This window comes from Cherax quadricarinatus, chromosome 79 (assembly GCF_038502225.1).
Source record: "Cherax quadricarinatus isolate ZL_2023a chromosome 79, ASM3850222v1, whole genome shotgun sequence".
In the NCBI taxonomy this organism is placed as follows: domain Eukaryota; kingdom Metazoa; phylum Arthropoda; class Malacostraca; order Decapoda; family Parastacidae; genus Cherax; species Cherax quadricarinatus.
The window spans coordinates 4,354,940-4,381,431 of NC_091370.1; the positions used below are offsets into that span (position 1 = coordinate 4,354,940).

At 43.7% G+C, this 26,492-nt stretch overlaps 2 protein-coding genes across 2 annotated transcripts; both read right to left on the reverse strand.

Annotated features, from left to right (window-relative positions):
* Positions 1 to 3,863: 3,863 nt before the first annotated feature.
* On the reverse strand, positions 3,864 to 13,378 carry LOC128702745 (pupal cuticle protein 20-like). The gene is made up of 4 exons (XM_070101805.1): positions 13,375 to 13,378; positions 11,968 to 12,131; positions 4,742 to 5,250; positions 3,864 to 4,630 (listed from the first exon to the last, which is right to left on the reverse strand). Exons 1-4 carry the CDS (start codon positions 13,376 to 13,378, stop codon positions 4,216 to 4,218), a joined length of 1,092 nt encoding a protein of 363 aa, XP_069957906.1. The 3' UTR covers positions 3,864 to 4,215.
* Positions 13,379 to 15,733: 2,355 nt separating this feature from the next.
* On the reverse strand, positions 15,734 to 17,267 carry LOC128702775 (pupal cuticle protein 36-like). Its single transcript, XM_070101781.1, has 3 exons — positions 17,247 to 17,267; positions 16,497 to 16,996; positions 15,734 to 16,387 (listed from the first exon to the last, which is right to left on the reverse strand). The coding sequence occupies exons 1-3, from the start codon at positions 17,253 to 17,255 to the stop codon at positions 15,904 to 15,906; spliced, it is 993 nt and encodes a 330-aa protein (XP_069957882.1). The 5' UTR covers positions 17,256 to 17,267; the 3' UTR covers positions 15,734 to 15,903.
* Between the last annotated feature and the right edge of the window lie 9,225 nt (positions 17,268 to 26,492).

A 26,492-nucleotide genomic window follows, 5' to 3' on the forward strand; every position in this document is an offset into this window, starting at 1 on the left:
TGACAATGACACTGTAACTACTAGTGACCTAGTTGTGAGAGTGTGTAGGCTACGATGCGCCATTAAAGTAATATCATGGCAATTGTGTCGTAAGTTTAGTCACCACGGCTAAACATTCCACATACTGTACAGTCCACAAATATTTGACGTGAATAATTGATCTAAACTGTAATAAACTGGGGTCCAGTGTAATTGTGTATTACACAGGATCCAGCTGTTTTGATTATTTTAGAACCAACTGGAAAGTTTGTCTTCTGCGGGTGAGTCGAGGTGCGGGTCCAGGCAACGGACCAGTCAAGTATTGTAGATATATTCTTCAATTAATTGTATTTTATCCCTTTACGAAGAGCACCATAGTTTACACAGTTATGTTGTTAAAGTTCACAAATGGAAAGATAAATGCAAAAACTTTAAAACACTGGAATGATATTAAAATTATAAAAGATCTTAAAGGTATTAGATTCTGCTCTTCTCCAGACTGAGGGACTGACCACCTCAAAACTTTAAGGGTGATGGACTGATTACATCGTCTTCAAGTATCTTCTGCTTCTATCATCTTTTCTGTACTCGACTGAAGAAGCCTACTGTGTAGGCGAAACGTTTCGAAATAAAGATACCTAACTGTTGCATATGTGTCTTACCTAACAACCTGTCGGTATTTTATACCATTTTAATGTTCAATCTGTCAGACACTGCAACACAAGGGTATCTTGGTACAGACCTTCAATCAACTTCGACAACCTCTACTAGTGAGAACGGCTGGATTTGAGAGGGACCTGACCTCTCAACATCTGAGTTCTTACCTCTTCTAGTGACCTACGTCTCACCTCTCGGCGCTATATAAGGCTCCATCCTGTCACTTCATCTCCATATTGTTTCATTCTATGGAACAATGCTCTTCTCCAGACTGAGGGACTGACCACCTCAAAACTTTAAGGGTGATGGACTGATTACATCGTCTTCAAGTATCTTCTGCTTCTATCAACTTTTCTGTACTCGACTGAAGAAGCCTACTGTGTAGGCGAAACGTTTCGAAATAAAGATACCTAACTGTTGCATATGTGTCTTACCTAACAACACATCGACTCCAGGTTGAGGGACTGATTACCTCATACTCCTCCTCTCCTTACACCTTCCTCTTTGTATTGGACTGATGAAGAAACTGTGTGGCGAAACGTTTCCTGAATAAAGATTCCCATATGCTGCATAAGTGTCTCAATCTTGGATAAATTTAGATTTAGAAAGGACATAGGTAAGTACTGGTTTTCTAACAGAGTTGTAGATGCGTGGAACAGTCTTCCCAGTGGGGTGATAGAGGCTAGGACCTTGGGTAGCTTTAAGAAGATACTGGGTTTGATTGGTGTCATGGGGTACGGGAGTTATTTCTTGGGTAGCTTTAGGTAGATGTCGTTTTGATAAGGACCTGCCTCGTATGGGCCAGTAGGCCTTCTGCAGTGTTTCTACATTCTTATGTTCTTATGTTAAGCCGGAATGGTGGAGTACACCAACAAGTGCTGGACACAATAAACAACCGAGGAGGAGGTAAAGAGGCTGCTGAGTGAACTAGATACCTCAAAGGTGGTGGGACTGGACATCTCTCCGTGGGTCATGAGAGAGGAAGCAGAGGCCCTGTATGTGCCATTAACAACAATCAACACGTTTATCGAAATAGGGTGACTACCTGAGGTGTAGAAGACAGCAAATGTAGTCCCAATTTTTAAGAAAGAAGACAGACATACAGCATTAAATTACAGACCAGTTTTATTCACATGCATAGTATGCTAAGTCACGGAGATCAGAAGAGTGGTGAAACATTTAGAAAAGAATGAGCTTATACACAGCAACCAGCAGGGAAGGGAAACCCTGTGTTGTCGTATTGGTGTTTTACGACAAGGTGACTGAAGTAAGACAAGAGAGGGGTGGGTTGAATGCTTCTTCTTGGACTGCAGGAAGGCTTTCGACACAGTTCCACTCAAGAGATTAGTGTAAAAGCTGGAGGATCAGGCAGGTTTAACAGGAAAGGCACTGCAGTGTATCAGAGAATACCGGACAGGAAGACAATGAGTCATGGTACATGGTACGTGTCAGAGTGGGCGTCTGTAACGAGTGGGGTTCCACAGGGGTCAGTACTAGGACCGGTGCTGTTTCTGGTATATGCGAATGACATGACGGAAGGGAAAGACTCAAAACTATCCCAGTTTGCAGATAATGTTTAGCCTGGTCAAGCAACTGGCTCCTGGAGTTTAATCCCACAAAGTGCAAAGTAATGAAGATTGGGGAACAGCAAAGAAAACCGCAGACTGAGTACAGGCTGGAGGTCCAAAGACTGCAAACCTCACTTAAGGAGGATCTTGAGGTGAGTACAACACCGGGCACATCCCCTGAGACGCACATCATCCAAATAACTGCTGCAGCACATTGGTGCTTGGCAAACCTCCGAATAGCGTCCCGACACATCAATGGGAAATCGTTCAGGACTCTGTACACCGTGTACGTCAGACCCTTATTGGAGTATGCAGCACCAGTTTGGAACCAACACCTGGTCAAGCACGTCAAGAAATTAGAGTGCAAAGGTTTGCAGCAAGACTAGTCCCGGAGTTAAGGGGTATGTCCTACGAGGAGAAGTTAAGGGAAATTTATCTGACAACATTGGAGCACAGGAGGAACAGGGGAGGACATAATAACATATCAGAGAGGAATTGACAAGGTGGACAGAGACAGGATGTTCCAGAGATGGGACACAGCAACAAGTGGTCATAATTGGAAGTTGAAGACTCAGATGAGTCACAGGAATGTTAGGACGCATTTCTTAACTCACAGAGTTGTCAGGAAGTGGAATAGTCTGGAGAGTGATGTTGTGGAGGAAGGAACCATACATAGCTTTGAGAAGAGGTATGATGAAGCTCATGGAGTAGGGAGATGACCTAGTATCTACCAGCGAAGAGGCAGGGCCAGTAGCTATGACTCGACTCCTGCAACCACAATTAGGCGAGTTCACACACACCTTTGGAGTCAGACACTGTGTCTGGAGACACTTATCGTGTATATGTCGTGCCGAATAGGTAAAATTGGTCAATTAGCAAGAACTCATTTAAAATTAAGTTCTTTCTAAAATTTTCTCTTATACGTTTAAAGATATAATTTTTCATTTATGTTAATGTAAAAATTAATAATATTGTACCAAAGGAACCCTAGAAAACTTTCCTAATCTTATTGTATCAAGCACAATTTAATTTAGCTTAACGCAACTAAATATATTTTAGATAAGTTTATAATAATTTAATAATAAAGACAAAATATTTTTTTCCGTTAGGGTCAGAATGATTTTTGCGAAATTATTGCCTACACAAATTTTCGCTTTGCCTTATTCGGCAAGAAAAGCGTTGCTATTTAAGCCAAAATCACAAGTTTTACCTATTCGGCACGACATTATATATATATATATATATATATATATATATATATATATATATATATATATATATATATATATATATATATTTAATGAATTTTGACAAAACAATGTAGATAGCACCGACTATCATTCAATTAACAACTATTATGAAATACACTGTTTTTCGAAGTCAATATGCATTGTAGATGAATGGTTCAGAGAACCGACATGTTGATAAATTAGACACATGTGCAACTCTTGGGTATCTTTATTGAGGAAACGTTTCGCCACACAGTGGCTTCATCAGTCCATACAAAGGAGAATCTTGAAGAACAGGAGGAGAATGAGGTAATCAGTCCCTCAACCTTGAGTCGATGTGGTCAGTCCATCAATTCAAGATTGATGGACTGACCACATCGACTCAAGGTTGAGGGACTGATTACCTCATTCTCCTCCTGTTCTTCAAGATTCTCCTTTGTATGGACTGATGAAGCCACTGTGTGGCGAAACGTTTCCTCAATAAAGATACCCAAGAGTTGCACATGTGTCTAATTTATCAATATGCATTGTGTTATAATTGCATAAAAAAAAACAGAAAATAAGTGCTTTACCAATTGTTTTTATTAAATAAATCAGAGTAAAAGTAATAAGCACATAGTCTACGCAACATCATATGACAAAGTGCAAAGATGAAGTGTTGCTAAATTAACAATAGTAGGGCTAAGAAATAATAACGGCAACAGTAATCACAGTGGTATCAATTAAGTAATGAATATCCAGTGAAAATGAGTGAAGATTATGGCGTCTTTGGTACAGTATGATCATGGCGCACCGTAAGTCCTACTGGGAGCCACGATAGTGGATCCACGGCTCGAACTACCGAAGCCACCAGCAGGTAAACTACCGAAGCCACCAGCAGGTGAACCACTGAAGCCACCAACAGGTGAAGCACCGAACCCTCCACCAGTTGAACCACCGAAACCTCCAGCAGGTGAACTACCGAGGCCTCCAGCAGGTACTCCAGTAAACTGAGAAGAAGAATCTGAAGCAGCGCTGTATGATCCACGTACACCTGCAGCAGCTGCAGCAGCGTCTTCCTGACGAGCCTTCTCGATCTGGGCGATAGCGTGGGCGGGAAGAGGATGGGGCGTGGGCACCAGGTCAGATTCCACGCGGTAACCACCTTCATCTGCTACGAACTTGAAAACAGCGGGAGTTCCATCGGGGAAAGTAAATCTGAAATTAAAAAAAATATTGCAGTAAGATTCGTTGTAAACGCATGGGGATTTCACATTTTTTCAAGAAAAAAGATATTTATTCTGTGACAAACTATTACAGAATACTTACGTCCATCCTCCCTGAGCTGCCACAGCACCAGTTGGACCCTGAGGGGCGCCTTGCTCCTGACGACTGATGCCATCACCAGTTTCAAAGTTGAAATTGTAGTTTCCATACTCATCAGGTCCCTGACGGTCATCTACTAAGATGGGGACTACGGGACCTGAAGGTCTGTAGCTTCCGCTAAGGGAACTTCCACTGCCAGCTCCCCCGAAACCTGCATCAGCTGAACCTCCGAAGGCTCCACCAGCTGGCCCTCCAAAACCTCCCCCAGCAGAACCTCCGAAAGCTCCACCGGCTGTTCCTCCAAAGGTTCCACCGGCTAAGGTTCCAAAGCTTGCTGATGATCCTCCAAATCCACCTGCCGAGCTTCTAATAGAAGAACTGCCGAATCCACTTCCAGACCCACCACTGAAGCCGCCTCTTCTGGCGGGTGCTCCGTATAAAGTAGAAGGGAGCTTATCACCTCCCACAATAACCAACAAGGTGCACAGTACCACTTTCTGCACGATAAAAAACTATAATGAACTACTACATTCTCAATATTAAGACATAATGACATAATTTTATCATTATATTACTTTTCAGCTTTGAAAAGACTTTTCTCTGAATGGAAAAGTCTTTAAAGGGACAAAATCTGGTTTATTATAAAAGCAGAACACAAATACAAGCTGGCACTCTTCTGTCACTAATAGTTTTGGTGAGAGTGTGCAGTACTGGCACTAAAGTTATAGATATTTCTTACCAGGATCATGTTGATAAATTAGACACATGTGCAACTCTTGGGTATCTTTATTGAGGAAACGTTTCGCCACACAGTGGCTTCATCAGTCCATACATAGGAGAAACTTGAAGAACAGGAGGAGAATGAGGTAATCAGTCCCTCAACCTTGAGTCGATGTGTTCAGTCCATCAATCTGATGAAGCCACTGTGTGGCGAAACGTTTCCTCAATAAAGATACCCAAGAGTTGCACATGTGTCTAATTTATCAACATGTCGGTTCTCTGAACCATTCATCTACAATACCAGGATCATGTTGGCGACAGAGACTGCTCAGGAGTGAGTGGTGCATCGCAGATAGTCGCCTCTTATATACCCGGCCATATCACCGTATAATAAAAGGTGAAGGACGTACAGAAAAAGGATCAGGTTTGTGCATGACGAGATCATACATATTCCTGATTTCTTTTCACCGTGTGAATAACACGGTAAAACTGTTTGACAAAATGATATCAGGTAGATACCTTTTTGGGTATATTTATGTACATTCAAAATTGCCTACATTATCGTGGTCTCGGTAGTGTTCCTCACAAGATATCAAGAAGATAACAGGGGAAAGATTTTGTTGACAGTTGTCGAGCAGAGACTACGATAGAATCACAAGTTCGTGAGTGCATGTGCGTGAGTGTGAATGTGTATGTGTGTGTTATTCCTGTACGACTAACATTCAGAACGTGCAGTTTTCTCGAGATAAAATTAATGTACATTTTTATTCCCTTTATTTACAAGCTCTTCATATGAACCACTATAATTAAGTCTGCCATCAAAAAGCTAAATTAGAAGATGTAATCAGTTCTCCATGTGAAAAAATCACTTTCACTCACAAAGTTAGAACATATCGAAATAATACTTTTTACACGTATTCACCTAGGTATACTCAGTCGTACTCACCTAGGTATACTCAGTCGTACTCACCTAGGTATACTCAGTTGTACTCACCTAGGTATACTCAGTCGTACTCACCTAGGTATACTCAGTCGTACTCACCTAGGTATACTCAGTTGTACTCACCTAGGTATACTCAGTCGTACTCACCTAGGTATACTCAGTTGTACTCACCTAGGTATACTCAGTCGTACTCACCTAGGTATACTCAGTCGTACTCACCTAGGTATACTCAGTTGTACTCACCTAGGTATACTCAGTTGTACTCACCTAGGTATACTCAGTCGTACTCACCTAGGTATACTCAGTTGTACTCACCTAGGTATACTCAGTCGTACTCACCTAGGTATACTCAGTCGTACTCACCTAGGTATACTCAGTCGTACTCACCTAGGTATACTCAGTCGTACTCACCTAGGTATACTCAGTCGTACTCACCTAGGTATACTCAGTCGTACTCACCTAGGTATACTCAGTCGTACTCACCTAGGTATACTCAGTTGTACTCACCCTAGGCATACACAGTCGTACTCACCTAGGTATACTCAGTCGTACTCACCTAGGTATACTCAGTCGTACTCACCTAGGTGTACTCAGTTGTACTCACCTAGGCATACTCAGTCGTACTCACCTAGGTATACTCAGTCGTACTCACCTAGGTATACTCAGTCGTACTCACCTAGGTATACTCAGTCGTACTCACCTAGGTATACTCAGTTGTACTCACCTTAGGCATACTCAGTTGTACTCACCTAGGTATACTCAGTCGTACTCACCTAGGTATACTCAGTCGTACTCACCTAGGCGTACTCAGTTGCACTCACCTAGGCATACTCAGTCGTACTCACCTAGGTATACTCAGTCGTACTCACCTAGGTATACTCAGTCGTACTCACCTAGGTATACTCAGTCGTACTCACCTAGGCATACTCAGTCGTACTCGCTTAGGTATACTCAGTCGTACTCGCCTAGGTATACTCAGTCGTACTCACCTAGGTATACTCAGTCGTACTCACCTAGGTATACTCAGTCGTACTCACCTAGGTATACTCAGTCGTACTCACCTAGGTATACTCAGTCGTACTCACCTAGGTATACTCAATCGTACTCGCCTAGGTATACTCAGTCGTACTCACCTAGGTATACTCAGTCGTACTCACCTAGGTATACTCAGTCGTACTCACCTAGGTATACTCAATCGTACTCACCTAGGTATACTCAGTCGTACTCACCTAGGTATACTCAGTCGTACTCACCTATTAGTACTTGCGGTCGCCGTGGCATATTTTCTGGCCAGGGTATTTAGTCGGACTGCAGTGTCACCTTGAGAATCAATACCCCGAAATGTTTTCTCCAGCCCTTAGGCCTACACAATATCTCTTACAGTGACACCTTTGCTGTCAGTTTGGTGTCAGGCCGGAAATGAGTGCCACTGATGCTTTGTGATGGGTGCGGTCCATTAATCCCTAGAAAATTACGAATAATCGACGAGTCTCTTATTCTGATTACTTACATTCGTTCCAGACATCACTATGACTGAGGATTTTCCATCAAGGCCGAGGGACTGATACCTCAGAACCCCTTCTCCACTCCGTCTTTCTCTGACTGATGAAAGGCTAATAAAGACAGACAAGGGGTCCACCTGTGTTTTACACATCAACTTGTCTGTATTGTGTACCATTCATAGTATGACAATTTCACGTCTACATTAACAATATGACGGTCTGGTGAGAAACTGAAAGATTTGTAAACCCTGGGATGTCAGGAAATTGACAAGTGGTCGTAATGGAAAGGAAACCGGCAGGGTGTAGGGATTATTATTATTATAATCAAGGGGGAAGCGCTAAACCCGGAGGATTATACAGCGCCTGGGGGGGGGGGGATGTGGAAGGCATTCAGGCTTAATTCGGGGAACTGGAGCACAGATCCAATTCCCTAAATCAAGAGCCCCTCACCAACATCAAGGAACCTTCCTTGAGGGGTGTAGGGAACGGATGTGGAGGGAGGTAAGGATTAGGGAGGGAGGTAGGGAGGGAAGGAGGGAGGGATGGAGGGATGGAGGTGGTGGTTCTGGTTGTTTCTCGATACTAGGATTAATATATTAGCAATAAATTAAGCCAACAATAAGCAAAACTGGCAAAGGCCAGTAGGCCTGCTGTAGTGCCCAGGGATGGCGGATTATCCTTAAATCCATATAAATAAATATATATATTATATATATACACCCTAGGTAGTAGGTTGGTAGACAGCAACCACCCAGGGAGGTACTACCGTCCTGCCAAGTGAGTGTAAAACGAAAGTCTGTAATTATTTTACATGATGGTAGGATTGTTGGTGTCTTTTTTCTGTCTCAAACATGCAAGATTTCAGGTACGTCTTGCTGCTTCTACTTACACTTAGGTCACACTACACATGTACAAGCATATATATACACACCCCTTTTGGTTTTCTTCTATTTTCTTACTAGTTCTTGTTCTTGTTTTTTTCCTATCTTCATATTAATGTTCGCAGACTCTTGGCATACAAAAAATTTCTCTCTCTCACGCCGCACACACACACACACACACACACACACACACACACACACACACACACACACACACACACACAGAAGGAAGTATTTCTTCAGTCATAGAGTAGTCAGGAAGTGGAATAGCCTAGCAAGTGAGATAGTGGAGGCAGGAACCATACATAGCTTTAAGATGACGTATGATAAAGCTCATGGAGCAGGGAGAGAGAGGACCTAGTAGCACTCAGTGAAGAGGCGGGGCCAGGAGCTGAGTCTCGACCCCTGCAACCACAATTAGGCGAGTACAATTAGGTGAGTACACCCACACCCACACAGTTCTTTTATTCTTAATTATTAAGATTTATTAATTCACGCTGTGGAATGATTATAACTTCCTCATTCCAGCGTCCGTTATCCAACATTTAGTGAGTGCAGAGGTGATATTTTCCAGTAACTACAAATGCAACGATTATTCTTCCTCAAAATAATTATGTTCGTCCTGTATGAAGTCGAAGTAAATACTCAAGCAATACTGTTGAAGGTTAACCTTGAAGGGGAGCAGCTAATTGCTGAAGGAATAAAGGTCTTCAACGGAAATATGAGGTAGAAGGTTTGCAATAGTCGCCGTCGTGCGTACAGAAGACAGTTACGACAGCCTGCGTGCGACCAACAACGTAAGTGGCAAAGTTAGTTAGTCGACTGGTGTGAGTCATATGCTGGAACAAAACTGACCTAATATGCCCGAAATGCTGTGCATGACAAGAGGCTTTCTATATAGTAGTCATTGATGTCAGCAAGGCCTGTATACCTTGTACATGTACCAGAAAACCAACACTGACGTCACTGTGGACTGGTAAGATCTCAGTTACTGTTAAGGGAAGCGAGAAAGACGAAGTCGTACAGCCGAACCTTACACCATCGTCGCAAAACTGGTCTTTTGCCCGGCATTTCGTATATTCACATTTCTTAACTTCCATCTGATACACTCACCTCTCCATCTTTTTTATTAGTATTAGTTATAGTACTAATACTAGTTGGGATATTTACAGAACAAAAATCACAACGCACTCAATAAACAAAATAAACTACAAAAGTTACGAAATATATTAAAATGTTCATCACAAACAAGGACTTTTCATTGCACGTTTTAATAACAGTATAACTTTAAAATAACATTAAATTGTTCACACCAAAAGACTTCTCTGAAAGTTCTAGATCTCTACAGGCGCTCGTTGTTTCATTGTGGTTGTATACAAGCCTCCAGGTGCAACTTCCCAGCATTTCCAGGAGCAGCTTTTGAAAATTGACTACTGTCTGGAAAATCTCCCAACTCCTGCCCCAGTCATCTTGCTACTGGGAGATTTCAACTTGAAATACCTAAAATGGAGGAATGTAGCAAATAGTTTAGCGGAGATCACCCCAGGAAGCAGCTCAAATGAAAATTCATACACACATGAGCTATTAAATCTCTGCACCAAATTCACCTCCCTTGTATGTACATTTAGCGTCTGCCTTTTCCCTTTCCCCTTGGAAGGTTCCGAAGGTTCGTATCTGTTCTCCCTTACTGCCATGCGCCTCAGCTCTCTTGCCTATGACTGCTTCTCGCTCTCTTTTTCTTGACCGCTTATGGCCTACAAGACTAGAAAATACGCTACACCTAATCTTCACTAACAACGACGATCTGATACGTAATATAACCGTATCGAAGACAATACACTCAGATCACAACATAATAGAGGTACAGACATGTATGCACAGGGCTCCAGACCAGCAAAATGTGATCAGTCATGAAGGTGTCTTCGCAAAATTCGATTTCAGTAACAAAAACATGCAATGGGAATAAGTCAACCATGTCCTAAATGAAACAAGCTGGGAAGCTATCCTAAAGAACACAGATCCGAAACTCTGCCTAGAAAAAATAAGCTCTGTGGTTATTGTGATGTGCTCTAGGCACATTCCATTAAGAAAGAGAAGATGTAAACTAGAAAGAGAAAGACGCTCCCTATACAGACGAAGGCGAAGAGTCACAGAGCTGCTGAGAGGGGCCAATATATCTGAAATACGAAGGGAGGCACTGGTCAATGAAATTGCAAATATCGAACTTTAGCTGAAGGAATCTTACAGGAGACAAGAATCGCAGGAAGAACTAAAAACCATAAAGGAAATTGAAAAAAAAAATTAAGGGAAAAACAACATCCAGTATTGGGCCACTGCTTAGGCGAGATGGGACATACACAGATGACAGCCAAGAAATGAGTGAGATACTAAAGTCCCAATATGACTCAAGTGTTCAGCGAGCCGCTGCCCAGAATAAGGGTCGGAAAACCAAATGAATTCTTTATGAACGGGACCCAAAATCTGGTCATCTCAAAAGTCTCGGATACTATCCTAACACCACAAGACTTTGAAAAGGCAATAAATGACATGTCCATGCTCTCCGTCTCAGGCCCAGACTCATGGAACTCCGTGTTCATCAAGAACTGCAAGAAGCCCTTGTCGTGTGCCTTCAGCATTCTAGGGAGAGGGAGCATGGACACAGGGGCCATCCCACACACACTAAAAACAACAGACATAGCCCCACTCTACAAAGGTGGCAGTAAAACAATTGCAAAGAACTACAGACTGACAGCACTGTTAACATCCCATATCATAAAAATCTTTGAAAGGGTTCTAAGACGCAAGATCTCCAACCACGTAGATACCTATCAGTTACACAACCCAGGGCAACAAGGGTTTAGAGCAAGTCGCTCCTGCCTATCCCAGCTACTGATCATAATGACAAGCTCCTGGATGCTGTAGAGGAAAAACAAAATACAGATGTAGTTTACACAGACTTCGCAAAAGCTGTCGACAAGTGTGACTATGGTGTAATAGCGCACAAAATACGCGATAAAGGAATAACAGGAAAAGTTGTCAGATGGATCTGTAACTTCCTGACAAATAGAGCACAAAGAGTAATAGTAAACTGAGTAAAGTCTGAGGTAGCTACGGTGAAAAGCACTGTTCTACAAGGCACAGTACTCACTCCCATTCTATTCCTCATCCTCATGTCTGACAGACATGGATGTAAGCCATAGCTCCGCGACTTCCTTTGCGGATGACACCCGAATTGCAATGACAGTGTCCTCCATTGAAGACATCGCAAGACTCCAAGCGGACATCAACCAAATCTTCAAATGGGCCACTCAAAACAATGCGAAGTTTTTTACGAAGAGAAATTTCAACTGTTGAGATATGGAAAACTTTAAGAAATTAAAACTGTATCAAGGTTTACGACAAATTCTAACCGTACAGTGGAGCGAAAAAGTAATGTGAGGGACCTGGGAGTGATGATGTCAGAGGATCTCGCCTTCGAAGGCCTCAATAATGTATCTACCGTATCTGCTAGGAAAGTGATAGGATGGATGATGAGAACCTTCAAAACTAGGGACGCAAAGCCCTTGTTGATTCTCTTCAGATCGCTTGTTCTCTCTAGGCTGGAATACTGCTGTACGTTAACGGCCCCCTTCAAGGCAAGCGAAATTGCTGACCTTGAGAGAGTACAAGGAGCTTTCATGGCACACACAAGTACGATAAGGCACCTAAATTGCTGGTAACGGTTGAGGGTCCTTGATCTGTATTCCCTGGAACGCAGACGAGAGAGATACATGATAAACATTTGGAAGATCCTAGAGGGATTTGTGCCAAACATGCACACGAAAATCACTTCCTATGAAAGCAAGGGAGTCGGCAGGAGATGCAACATTCCCCCACTGAAAGGCAGGGGCGCCACATATATACTGAGAGATAATACAATGAGTGTCCGGGGCCCAAGACTGTTCAGCAGCCTCCCACCATACAACGGGGGGATTACCAATAGACCCCTGGCTGTCTTCAGAAAGGCACTGGACAGGCACCTAGAGTCAGTGCCTGACCAGCTGGGCTGTGGTTCGTACGTCAGTTTGCATGCGGCCAGCAGTAACAGCCTGGTTAATCAGACCCTGATCCACCCAGTGGCCTGGTCTCAGACCGAGCCACGAGGGCGTTGAGCCCCGAAACCCTCTCCAGGTAAACCCCAGGTAAACTCCTGTGGAATGGTCGTAGCCGTAGACAGATGGCCAAAGGGTTAAAATATGTCCCACAGGCAGTTGTACGCTACAAGCTACACAGGAGGAGGCAGAAGCGCATGCCATTTAGGTCTAAATCGCCAAACTGGCGAGTTAGGCCTAAATATCGAGGGTGTTTTCTGCCGAATAAGCACCATGTTTTTTTTTTTTTGCTATAATACTGAACAAGTGATACAAGAAATAAAACAACCACAGGGGTAGTTGAATGATAATTATAGGCCTTTTTTCTGGCAATCAACACATCAGGAGGTTGCAGTGTTGCAGAAATAAATAGGAGGTCCAAGAAGATTCGTTCAGAGGAACAATTTCTAGCTCGAAGCTAGAAGTTATCCCCCCAAACTAATCTGCTTGGACTTCTTACTCATTTCTGCAAGTTGATGATGTATTGGTTGCTACACTAAAGTCCTAGATCTATCAAGTGTCCCTATGAATATATATATATATATATATATATATATATATATATATATATATATATATATATATATATATGTACAATGGACCCTCTGTTCACGATCATAATTTGCTGAAAAACTCTGGTCGCGACCCGATATGGTCGTGACCCGAACCTAATTTCCCCACTGGATTGTATGTAAATACGATTAATCCATTCCAGACCCCCTACAAGCTGTATGTAAACATTGCTTTTTTTAGGATTTTTAAGCGCAAAAATAGTTAATTATACCACAGAATGAACAACAGAAGAACAACAGAGAAAACTAATATTGCAGGAGTCCGTTCTAGACCCCTGTGAACTGTTCGCTGTAAACAGTTGTTTTATTTTAAGATTTTTAAGGGACGTCTAATGACTGAGAAGTAAACTCCGTTATTTTTTATCCGATTTCATCCATTTTTAGTGTTCGTTAAGAAGCATCTTTCCATCATACATTGCCCAAATTTAAACAACATAGCCCAACAAACAACCGAGAACATTTTTTTTGGCTAAAAATCATATAAGGCAAGCCCTAGCCGGGTACTGACACTGCGAGAAGCTGTTTGTGCACTTCCTGCTTTGAAAACATTGATAATCCAAATTTATCGTGGTCGTAATTACTGGAATTTATCAGTAACTTACTTCCGTCGAAAACGAGCGCGCACCGAAAAAAAAATTAGAATATAAGTTACTTTGACTATTTTGGGTTATCCTAGGGTCTCTACACATATGCTGCTATGTGTGATAATCTATGTAACTGTATTTGTGTAATTATGCAAAATAATGCACAGTTTAATAGAAAAAAACTTAAATATCGTAAGTGTGAGTTTCTTTAGACAGCCAGAAACAAGTGCAACTGTCATGGAACAGGATATGTAAATATGTTGGTACTATATTTGTAAATATGTAAAGATCGTCTCTGGTAACACTTTCTGGAACATTCTCTAATATATGATAGTATAGTTGACAAATAGTTAATCTGATTCTTATAATAATGCAATGTTATATATAGCCTGAGTTTGAGGCTCTATTAACTACGTAGGTAAAATTATTCCATATGGTAATAGATCAATTAATATCGATTAGATGCAGTTTAAGGCTGACTACTGCATTTCCTTAATATTCCGTAACTTTCTGTAAACCTCTGAGGTGACCACCACCTCTTACACATATGCTGCTATGTATGATAATTCTATGTAACTGTATTGTGTATACCTGAATAAATTTACTTACTTACTTACTTACCCCGGAAGGTGCGAGGGGACGGGAAGGTAGGTGTTGGAGTCAGTGGTGGCCTTCACTCTGACATGGGTTACCACTGATACCTTCTCCTTTGACTCAGAGAATTTTCCCTTCTGTTTCTGTCTCGCAACATCACAGCTAACATCACAGCTACCACACACTGCTGTCAACTAACAATCACTACACAGCTATCACTGAATGTTATCAGCTAACAACCATTACACAACTAAAACTCACTTCTCCCAGTTAACATCCATTACATAGCTACCACTCACTGCTATCAGCTATCCACTACTCACCTACCACTTACTGCTGCAAGCTAGGCACCACACAACTACCACTAACTTCTGTCAGCTAACCACCATACAACTACCACTCACTGATGTCAACTAACCACAACACAGCTGCCACTTGCCACTGTCAGCTGACGGCACAACCACAACACAGCAACTGCTTAGTCAACTGACAATCACCACTCAGTGTCAGCTAACATCCATCACACATCTACTCACAACTGTGCTACCGGTCACTACTGTTAGTTGACAACCACCAGCATACAACACAAACCACACAGCTGCTACTCAACACTCACTTAACAACTACCACACAGCTACAACTCACTGCTGTCAGCTTACCACCACAGTTACCATTCACTATCAGCTGACATCACAACCATGTCTCACCTATTACTCACTACTGAGAGCAGACATCACAACCACCACACAGGTGTTAGTCAACATATCCATAAGAAAAGGTGGAAAGAGGGTAATTTTGAGATGTAGAAAGTCAACAATACAAAAATCATTTCTAAGCTTCTCTGGTCCATAAAGTACACTTATGCTACCAAAATTTATGCTGAATCCTTTATAACAACATTATATTGAACACATGTTATCTTCCTAAACACATTACCAATGCATTAACTTTTGTTTTTATTCTTGTAAGGCAATGTTTCTAGTCATTGGAATTTTATATATAGAAAAACGTATATTTAAAATCATTTTATTTTTATTAAATACGTAACAATAAAAATAATAAGCGTATTTATTGTCAATGCAGCGTCCAATAACAGAATGTGTGTGGCAAGATTAGTGGACTTGAATCATGAAATTGGAGTGACTTAGAAGTCAGAACAGAACGAGGTATCAAGTGAGAAAATATCTAATGAATACCTATCAAGAATGATGGAGTCATTCGTACGATAAAGATTAACGCTTATGGGGCACCGTAAGTTCTACTGGGAGCCACAGGAGCGCCACCACGGCGTGAGGTTCCGAAGCTACTTGGTGAAGTACCGAAGCCGCCAGCAGGTGAACCACCGAAGCCACCAGCAGGTGAAGCACCGAAGCCACCAGCAGGTGAAGCACCGAAGCCACCAGCAGGTGAAGCACCGAAGCCACCAGCAGGTGAAGCACCGAAGCCACCAGCAGGTGAAGCACCGAAGCCACCAGCAGGTGAACCACCGAAGCCTCTAGCAGGTGCACCAGTAAACTGAGGCGCAGAACTTGAAGCATCACTGTATGACCCTCGTCCACCTGCGGCAGCTGCAGCAGCATCTTCCTGACGAGCCTTCTCGATCTGGGCGATAGCGTGGGCGGGAAGAGGATGGGGCGTGGGCACCAGGTCAGACTCCACGCGGTAACCACCTTCATCTGCTATGAAGTTGAAAGCAGCGGGAGTTCCATCGGGGAAAGTAAATCTGAAACACAGTACTACAATTAGATTCGTTATTAACCTAAGATAATGTCATATATTTCGAGAGAAACATCTTACATAATTATTCTGTGAAAACTATAAAGAATACTCACGTCCATCCTCCTTGTGCTGCCACAGCACCAGTTGGACCCTGAGGGGCGCCTTGCTCCTGACGACTGATGCCATCACCAGTTTCAAAGTTGAAATTGTAGTTTCCATACTCATCAGGTCCCTGACGGTCATCTACTAAGATGGGGACTACGGGACCTGTAGGAGTGTAACTTCCACTAAGAGAACTTCCACTGCCAGCTCCCCCGAAACCTACACCAGCTGAACCCCCGAAGGCTCCACCAGCTGGTCTTCCAAAGCCTCCCCCACCAGAACCTCCAAAGGCTCCACCAGATGATGCTCCGAATCTTCCTCCAGCTGACCCTCCAAATGCTCCACCAGCTGAGGTCCCAAAGCCACCTGCCGAACCTCTAACTGATGAAATACCAAAGCCTCCTCTGGATCCCGCAGTGAAGCCTCCACTTCCCCTGGCGGGTACTCCGTAAGATGTAGACGGACGCTTATCGGCTCCCACAACAACCAACAAAGTACAAAATACTACTTCCTGCAAGACGAGAAATGAATTACTTTCCGAAGTGTTCAAGAGCAAAGAAGTCATTTTGGTAACAGTTTTTCACAAATTTTTAGCCTCGCGAAATTTCTCTAAATTTAAACATGGTTTTTAATACGGTGTAAAACTTTACTGAAATGTTATACAAAGTATTGAACAGCTAGAGGGTGGCACTCTAAAAACCTCTATCACTAGAGCTTGTGAGAATATAGAGGACTGGTACAGAAGTACAGAAATATCTTACCAGGATCATGTTGGCGTCAGAGAGAACGCAGAGTGAGTGGCGCATAACATGCGAGTCAACTCTTATATACCTGTCCAGACCATCACTATCAGAAAGGTGAAGGACACACGGAAAACGGTTCAGGTTAGTCTATCATCTCAAACGAGATCTTACACAACCCTGATATATCTTCATTGTTTGAATAACAGTGAAAAAACTGTTTTACAATAGGGTGGCATTTAGATATCTATTAAGATATACTTACATATACGTATAATGATCTAGATCATCGTAGGCTCCTTGGTGACCTACCAGATGTGTGGTTGGTGTCTACCAGCCTACCACAGGACGGCTTAGCGCTTCTTTTTGATTATAATAATAATAATACCAAAGGACGGTAGTATCTCCCAGGGTGGTTGCTGTCTACCAGCCTACTACCACAGGACGGTAGTACCTCCCAGGGTGGTTGCTACCAGCCTACTACCACAGGACGGTAGTACCTCCCAGGGTGGTTGCTGTCAACCAGCCTACTACCACAGGACGGTAGTACCTCCCTGGGTGGTTGCTGTCTACCAACCTACCACAGGACAGTAGTACCTCCCTGGGTAGTTGTCTACCAACCCACTACCACAGGACGGTAGTACCTCCCAGGGTAGTTGCTGTCTACCAACCTACTACCACAGGACGGTAGTACCTTCCTGGGTGGTTGCTGTCTACCAACCCACTACCACAGGACGGTAGTACCTCCCTGGGTAGTTACTGTCTACCAACCCACTACCACAGGACGGTAGTACCCACTACCTAGCATGTTTACACTTACTGTCTTATTTATTTACAAGATTATCATATGATCCATTATACTAAGTCTCAATGCAACAAATAATTAAAAAGGATGAAACATTGCTATATATTTGGAAAAAAAAAAATCACTTATACGTAGAGGTGAAAGACAATATTCAAGGACATTTTTTTTTTTTGAGCGTAATCAATAATGAGTTAAGCTCACCTAGAAATACTCACTTGTAATCGCTAACTCTGGTCGCGGTTGTCGTTGCTCCGCTCTCGTTCTGGCCTATATGCATACAACCGGTTTTGCTAGCTTGCTCACTCATGAACCGGGCAGAAGCATATCCAGGATTCTGGTAGCAAGATTTCTGTGATGTAATCCGAGAGAAAAAACCCGATCATGTCAGAATGTTGCTGTTAAGGGAAGAGAGGAAGAGATCAAGTGGTACAGCCTTACAACATCGTCGCAAAACTGGTCTTCTGCCCGGAATTTCATAAATTTATATTGACTTCCATTTGATACACGCACCTCTATCTCTATTTTAGTAGTATTAGTAATAGTACTAGAAGTAGCTGAGGTATTTACAGAGCAATAAAAAATACAGCAATAAATGAAACTATAAATAAACCGCAAAAGTTAGAAAAATTATTAAAATGTTCATCACAGACAGCAACTTTTATACCACGTTAAAATGACATCTCTTAAAAGAAACATTAACACCAAAGGACTCCCCTGAAAATTCTCCAAGATCCCGACAGGCACCCCGGGGAAAAGCTCTAAACCCTAGACAAGTTGGGAAATGGTTAAAATATGTCCCACAGTCAGCTACACAGCATATGCCACATACAGGAGGCAGAAGCGTGTGCTTGTTTTGTTCATTGCTGTCAGCTAACAACTACTACACAGCTATCACTCACTTGTCAGCTAGCAAATATCACACAGCTACCACTCACTACTGTCATTTGACAAGTACCTCACACGATTGTGAGCAGGCATCACAGCCTTTCTCCTGACGACTGATGCCATCACCAGTTTCAAAGTTGAGATTTTAGTTTCCATACTCATCAGGTCCCTGACGGTCGTCTCTTAAGATGGGAACTACGGGACTTTAAGGTTTGTAACTTCCGATGAGAGAACTTTCACTGCCATCTGCCCCGAAACCTTCATCAGAAGGCTCCACCAGCTGGTCCTGCAAAGCCTCCCCCAGCAGATCCTCCGAAGGTTCCACCAGATGATGCTCCGAATCCTTCTTCAGCTTAGCCTCCAAATACTCCACTAGCTGAGGTCCCAAAGCCATCTACTGAACCTCTGAGGAACTACCAAAGCCGCTGGATCCCGCAGTAAAGCCTCCACTTTTCCTAGCGGATGCTCAGTAAGAAGTAAACGGTAACTTATCTGCCCTTACAACAGCCAAAAAGATGTAAAACACTGCTTTCTACAAAAAAATATATTAATTTCCGAAGTGATATAAAGCGAAGAAATCATTTTAGTGACAGTATTTTACATTAATTTTGAACCTCGCAAAATTTATCTGAATTTAAAGATGGTTTTGCAAGTGATATAAAACTTTCATGAAATTTTATACCAAGTGCACAACTAGGGCCTGGTACTCTAAAAATCTCTATCACTTGTAAACCTTGTGAGAACAGAGGACTGGTACAGAAGTATAGAAATATTTTACCAGAGTCATGTTGGCGTCAGAGAGAACGCAGAGTGATGGTTAGGTTAGGTAAGGTTCCTAAGAAAATAGAACAAGTGTTTCCTGACGCGGGTCTTAGTCAGATTATGACCCGTCGTTGGAGCTTGTGGTCATCTGATTGAGACCTTCCGCTAGTTTACCGGTCCACCCCCTTTAAAAATTATGGTTCATAGCTAAAACTTTTTTTTTGATCGACGCATAAAATGCAAGTCGACTCTTATGTACCCGGCCAGACCATGACTATCCCTATCCCATTTATTTCTCCCCACTGAAACTCCCCTACCCCCCTTCAGCTTTGTTTCGCATAGAGTTGGGATTTCCACTTTTTTTTCATTCATAACACTGTCAATCATATCTTTATCATCTGCAGTACATCAATGCACATTCTTACATATCATTTTTATAAGCTTTCTTATTTTTAGTAATTTGTACACGAGAAGGGGTTACTAGCCCATTGCTTCCATCATTTTAGTCGCCTTCTATGACACGCATGGCTTACACAGGAAAGACTTTTCCACTTCCCCGTGGAGAGGAAGGGAAATATACGAGAACAAGAAATCTTAAGAAAAATGGAAGAAAAATCAAATGGGTGTATATCTGGAGAGGGTTTCGGGGGCCAACGCCCCCGCGGCTCGGTCTGAGACCAGACCTCGTGGTGGATCAGTGTCTGATCAACCAGGTTGTTACTGCTGGTCGCACGCAAAATGACGCACGAACCACAGCCCGGCTGGTCAGGTACTGACTTTAGGTGCCTGCCCAGTGCCTTCTTGAAGAGAGCCAGGGGTCTATTGGTAATCCCCCTTATGTATGCTGGGAGGCAGTTGAACAGTCTTGGGCCCCGGACACTTACTGTGATGATTTCAGTGTACTCGTGGCGCCCCTGCTTTTCATCGGGGGAATGTTGCATCTCCTGCCGAGTCTTTTGCTTTCACAGGCAGTGATTTTCGTGTGCAAGTTTGGTGCTAATCCTTCTAAGATTTTCCAAGTGTATATTATCATGTATCTTTCTCGCCTGCGTTCCAGGAAATAGAAATCAAGGGACTTAAACCGTTCACAGTGATTTAGGTGCCTTATCGTACTTGTGTGTGCCGCGAAAATTATTTGTACACTCTCCAGGTCAACAATTTCGCCTACCTTGAAGGGGGCAGTTAGTGTACAGCAATATTCCAGCCTAGAGAAAACAAGTGATTTGAAGAGAATCATCATGGGCTTGGCGTCCCTAGTTTTAAAAGTTCTCATTATTCATGCCATCATTTTCATTGCAGATGAGGTAGACACATTGTTATGGTCTTTGAAGACGAGATACCAGGTTCTTCACATTACTTTTTCGCTCTATTTTATGGTTAGTATACATATATAAATGGTGTGACGTTAGTTTGAGAAGAAATTACAAAATGCGCCTGTTTGTGAGACAAAGAAAACACCAGCGATCCCACCAGTGAATACAACAATCTGAAGTTTCTGTTTCACACCCATTTGGAAGGACGGTAGTACCTCCCTGGGTGGTTGCTGTCTACCAACCTACTACCACAGGACGGTAGTACCTCCCTGGGCTGTTGCTGTCTACCAACCTACTACCACAGGACGGTAGTACCTCCCTGGGCTGTTGCTGTCTACCAACCTACTACCACAAGACGGTAGTACCTCCCTGGGTGGTTGCTGTCTACCAACCTACTACCACAGGACGGTAGTACCTCCCTGGGTGGTTGCTGTCTACCAACCTACTACCACAGGACGGTAGTACCTCCCTGGGCTGTTGCTGTCTACCAACCTACTACCACAGGACGGTAGTACCTCCCTGGGTGGTTGCTGTCTACCAACCTACTACCACAGGACGGTAGTACCTCCCTGGGTGGTTGCTGTCTACCAACCTACTACCACAGGACGGTAGTACCTCCCTGGGTGGTTGCTGTCTACCAACCTACTACCACAGGACGGTAGTACCTCCCTGGGAGGTTGCTGTCTACCAACCTACTACCACAGGACGGTAGTACCTCCCTGGGTGGTTGCTGTCTACCAACCTACTACCACAGGACGGTAGTACCTCCCTGGGAGGTTGCTGTCTACCAACCTACTACCACAGGACGGTAGTACCTCCCTGGGTGGTTGCTGTCTACCAACCTACTACCACAGGACGGTAGTACCACCCTGGGCTGTTGCTGTCTACCAACCTACTACCACAGGACGGTAGTACCACCCTGGGTGGTTGCTGTCTACCAACCTACTACCACAGGACGGTAGTACCACCCTGGGCTGTTGCTGTCTACCAACCTACTACCACAGGACGGTAGTACCTCCTTGGGCTGTTGCTGTCTACCAACCTACTACCACAGGACGGTAGTACCTCCCTGGGCTGTTGCTGTCTACCAACCTACTACCACAGGACGGTAGTACCTCCCTGGGCTGTTGCTGTCTACCAACCTACTACCACAGGACGGTAGTACCTCCCTGGGATGTTGCTGTCTACCAACCTACTACCACAGGACGGTAGTACCTCCCTGGGCTGTTGCTGTCTACCAACCTACTACCACAGGACGGTAGTACCTCCCTGGGATGTTGCTGTCTACCAACCTACTACCACAGGACGGTAGTACCTCCCTGGGCTGTTGCTGTCTACCAACCTACTACCACAGGACGGTAGTACCTCCCTGGGATGTTGCTGTCTACCAACCTACTACCACAGGACGGTAGTACCTCCCTGGGCTGTTGCTGTCTACCAACCTACTACCACAGGACGGTAGTACCTCCCTGGGTGGTTGCTGTCTACCAACCTACTACCACAGGACGGTAGTACCTCCCTGGGCTGTTGCTGTCTACCAACCTACTACCACAGGACGGTAGTACCTCCCTGGGCTGTTGCTGTCTACCAACCTACTACCACAGGACGGTAGTACCTCCCTGGGCTGTTGCTGTCTACCAACCTACTACCACAGGACGGTAGTACCTCCCTGGGATGTTGCTGTCTACCAACCTACTACCACAGGACGGTAGTACCTCCCTGGGCTGTTGCTGTCTACCAACCTACTACCACAGGACGGTAGTACCTCCCTGGGATGTTGCTGTCTACCAACCTACTACCACAGGACGGTAGTACCTCCCTGGGATGTTGCTGTCTACCAACCTACTACCACAGGACGGTAGTACCTCCCTGGGCTGTTGCTGTCTACCAACCTACTACCACAGGACGGTAGTACCTCCCTGGGATGTTGCTGTCTACCAACCTACTACCACAGGACGGTAGTACCTCCCTGGGCTGTTGCTGTCTACCAACCTACTACCACAGGACGGTAGTACCTCCCTGGGTGGTTGCTGTCTACCAACCTACTACCACAGGACGGTAGTACCTCCCTGGGATGTTGCTGTCTACCAACCTACTACCACAGGACGGTAGTACCTCCCTGGGATGTTGCTGTCTACCAACCTACTACCACAGGACGGTAGTACCTCCCTGGGCTGTTGCTGTCTACCAACCTACTACCACAGGACGGTAGTACCTCCCTGGGTGGTTGCTGTCTACTAACCTACTACCACAGGACGGTAGTACCTCCCTAGGCTGTTGCTGTCTACCAACCTACTACCACAGGACGGTAGTACCTCCTTGGGCTGTTGCTGTCTACCAACCTACTACCACAGGACGGTAGTACCTCCCTAGGCTGTTGCTGTCTACCAACCTACTACCACAGGACGGTAGTACCTCCCTGGGATGTTGCTGTCTACCAACCTACTACCACAGGACGGTAGTACCTCCCTGGGCTGTTGCTGTCTACCAACCTACTACCACAGGACGGTAGTACCTCCCTGGGTGGTTGCTGTCTACCAACCTACTACCACAGGACGGTAGTACCTCCCTGGGTGGTTACTGTCTACCAACCTACTACCACAGGACGGTAGTACCTCCCTGGGTGGTTGCTGTCTACCAACCTACTACCACAGGACGGTAGTACCTCCCTGGGTGGTTGCTGTCTACCAACCTACTACCACAGGACGGTAGTACCTCCCTGGGCTGTTGCTGTCTACCAACCTACTACCACAGGACGGTAGTACCTCCCTGGGCTGTTGCTGTCTACCAACCTACTACCACAGGACGGTAGTACCTCCCTGGGCTGTTGCTGTCTACCAACCTACTACCACAGGACGGTAGTACCTCCCTGGGCTGTTGCTGTCTACCAACCTACTACCACAGGACGGTAGTACCTCCCTGGGATGTTGTCTACCAACCTCTTACCATATATGAATATCTTCCGAGATAATCGACGTAAACGAGTGCGCACCGAAAAAGAATAATTCGAGAAAATAAGTCACTCTGACTTTTTTGGGTTATCTTAGGTTCTCTACACATATGCTGCTGTGTATGATAATCTGTATAACTATTTTTGTGTAATTTTACAAAATAATGCACAATTTAATAGAGAAAAAACCTTAAATAACAGAGAAAAAACATACCGTAAACAACCAAGGAAACTAAATTCAAAAACACACGAAATACAACACAAGGAGTTCACACCAGATGAACGCACGTCTGACCGAGGCCGACTACAAGGAAGCGGGGAAAATTGGCATGTGAAAAAAAATGGTCCAAATGTCAAAATTGGCATGTGAAATAAATGGTGCAAATGTCAAAATTGGCGTGGTTGTGTTTGTTTGGCACCCGATTATGTGTTCATGACCAGATGCAAAAAATTGGCTAATTTTTTGATCGTGAACAGATTTGTTCGTGTTCGGAAGCATTCGTGACTGGTGGTTCCACTGTATATTCTAGGTAGTAGGTTAGGAGACAGCAACCACCCAGGGAGGCACTACTGTCCTGCCAATTGAGTGTAAAATGGAAACCTACTAGGCTACAAATACGTTAAGCCCAGTATATTTGGTTTATGGAATTATTTAGATATTCAACATAGCTACTAAACAGAGGTATCCTAAGGATCTTGTTGTGAAGGCCTTATTGGCAGCCAAGAACACTTTCTACAGGACTGAATCTAGGGAAGTACCATCCAGGAGAAATATACTGATTTTGCCTAACAATGAGAATATGGCCAGCCTGTGTAATGCATTAAAAAAGGCTCAGTTATTCTCTTCAAGAACATCGGGACAGTGATGCAGGTGATTAAGAATGCACCATCTAAGATTGTTGGTGTTTACAAGGTCCTAATCATACTATGCTCTCTTTCGTATGTCAGGCAGACAGGTAAACCACTTGAAATCGGATTAGCTCAGCATTAGTACTCGGTAAGGACGGCTCAGGAGTCAAATGAAATCTTTAATTACATTTGTACTTGCAATCACCCGCCGAGGCGGGTAGCAGCTCCGGTCATTGTACCCAATAGTTCTATTGTGATAAAGAACATAATTTAATCCTCTCTCATCAAACATAAAAGGAATGTCTTATTTTAGTAGTCAGTTGTGCAAAATCGTAAGCAAGGATGTTATACAAAATCCCCGGATTGCTCATTATGTAACGGTTCTTCGTGAGGATTTGGTAGCGTTAGACCAGAGTTCCGCGCACCTTTCCTACACGTTTTCCCCAACGGGAATCCCCTCCAACCGAGTCACAGTATATAAAGAATATCGGGAGGTTTAACATTTCCTTAGGAGTGTACGGGGGAGAGCATGCCTGTAATAACACTCAATTACTCCAGTTTCATTTTGAGGGTAGACTATGATAGACTGTTCCACACGTTTCGGCCGTCGCAGATTGGGTTCCACCTTCAGTAATGTCGTAAATGGGAAATTCCCTATTATTGGTAAATCTGATTAGGCCCTGTATACTAGTACAGTTAAAAAAGTTGATATAACTATAACTTACATAAAATCGTATATGTGAGTTTTTTAGGATAGCCTGGGAAAGTCTGTCGAGTGACTTAACGCGTCGGGGTCCTAGTGTGAAGAAACAGCGCAACTGTTATGGTTCAGGATAGGTAAATATGTTGGTATTTAGTAAATATATAGAGATCGTCTCTGCTAACAGTCTCTAACATATGATAGTATAGCTGACAAATAGTTAATCTGATTCTTATAATAATGCAATGTTATATATAGCCTGAGTTTGAGGCTCTATTAACCACGTAGGTAAAATTATTCCATATGATAATAGATCAATTAATATCGATTAGATGCAGTTTAAGGCTGACTACTGCATTCCGTAACTTTCTGTAAACCTCTGAGGTGACCACCACCTCTTACCCCGGAAGGTGCGAGGGGACGGGAAGGTAGGTGATGGAGTCAGTGGTGGCCTTCACTCTGACATGGGTTACCACTGATACCTTCTCCTTGACTCAGAGAATTTTCCCTTCTGTTTCTGTCTCGCAACATTGTGAGACAGCAACCGACGACACGAAAGATCTAGAGCTAAAGATTTCCATTCTCATGTGGCTTGTTCTCCATTGTAAAGATTGCCTGTTTGCGATTGTGTGTGTGTGTGTGTGTGTGTGTGTGTGTGTGTGTGTTTTACTGCTGTTTGATAACCACAACATAACTATCACTCATTGTCAGCTAATAACCACTACACAGCTATAACTCACTGTTAGCTAACATCACAGCTACCACACACTGCTGTCAGCTAACCATCATACAACTACCACTCACTGCTGTCAGCTAACAACAACCACACAGCTACTACTTTCCACTGTCAGCTGACAACACAACCACAACACAGCAACCACTTATTGTCAGCTAACAATCACCACCCAGTGTCAGCTAGCACCCATCACACATCTACTCACAACTGCCAGTTAACACAACCACCACACTGCTACCGGTTCACTACTGTTAGTTGACAACCACC